Raw genomic sequence first — 416 nt, 5'->3', positions numbered from 1 at the left:
TGTGCCTCAACTGCAGACTTTGTCCTCATTCCGAGTCAGAGTATATTAAAGTATGAAATTATGGCGATCATCGGCACACCAAATTCTCATCTCAACAAACTGTACTATGACTTCTTATCGCACCTTTTGCCGTTCCATATACGTCACCTGTCAAATCAACACAACAATTGCAATGTATCAACATCAAAACACCCCAATTATGGCTCAACCAAAGAATTCCATGATCGTATTTCCAGCCGTTCTCGCTAGTCAAACTTTACACGCTATGCTTTGTTCGAATTGTCTTGTAGACATGACCCACTTCCAACTTTTAATTGTCTGGAATGTCCAGCTCACCTTCGCTGATGAGGCGTTGGATCTCCGTCGGGGCCTCGCCGTTGACCGTGCAACCTAGCGAAGAAGCCGTGCCGAGGATT

The 416-nt window shown here is 45.0% G+C and overlaps 1 protein-coding gene across 1 annotated transcript; it reads left to right on the top strand.

The window, feature by feature from the left end:
- Positions 1–52: 52 nt before the first annotated feature.
- Positions 53–394, top strand: PHALS_13467 (uncharacterized protein; the record flags this gene model as incomplete). The annotated part of the gene is made up of 1 exon (XM_024729229.1): positions 53–394. The coding sequence occupies one exon, from the start codon at positions 53–55 to the stop codon at positions 392–394; it is 342 nt and encodes a 113-aa protein (XP_024579627.1).
- Between the last annotated feature and the right edge of the window lie 22 nt (positions 395–416).

The sequence above is a fragment of the Plasmopara halstedii genome, assembly GCF_900000015.1.
Source record: "Plasmopara halstedii genome assembly, contig: Scaffold_658, whole genome shotgun sequence".
In the NCBI taxonomy this organism is placed as follows: domain Eukaryota; phylum Oomycota; class Peronosporomycetes; order Peronosporales; family Peronosporaceae; genus Plasmopara; species Plasmopara halstedii.
The sequence above is the reverse complement of the archived record's forward strand: the minus strand, read 5'-3'. Positions and strand labels throughout refer to the sequence as shown.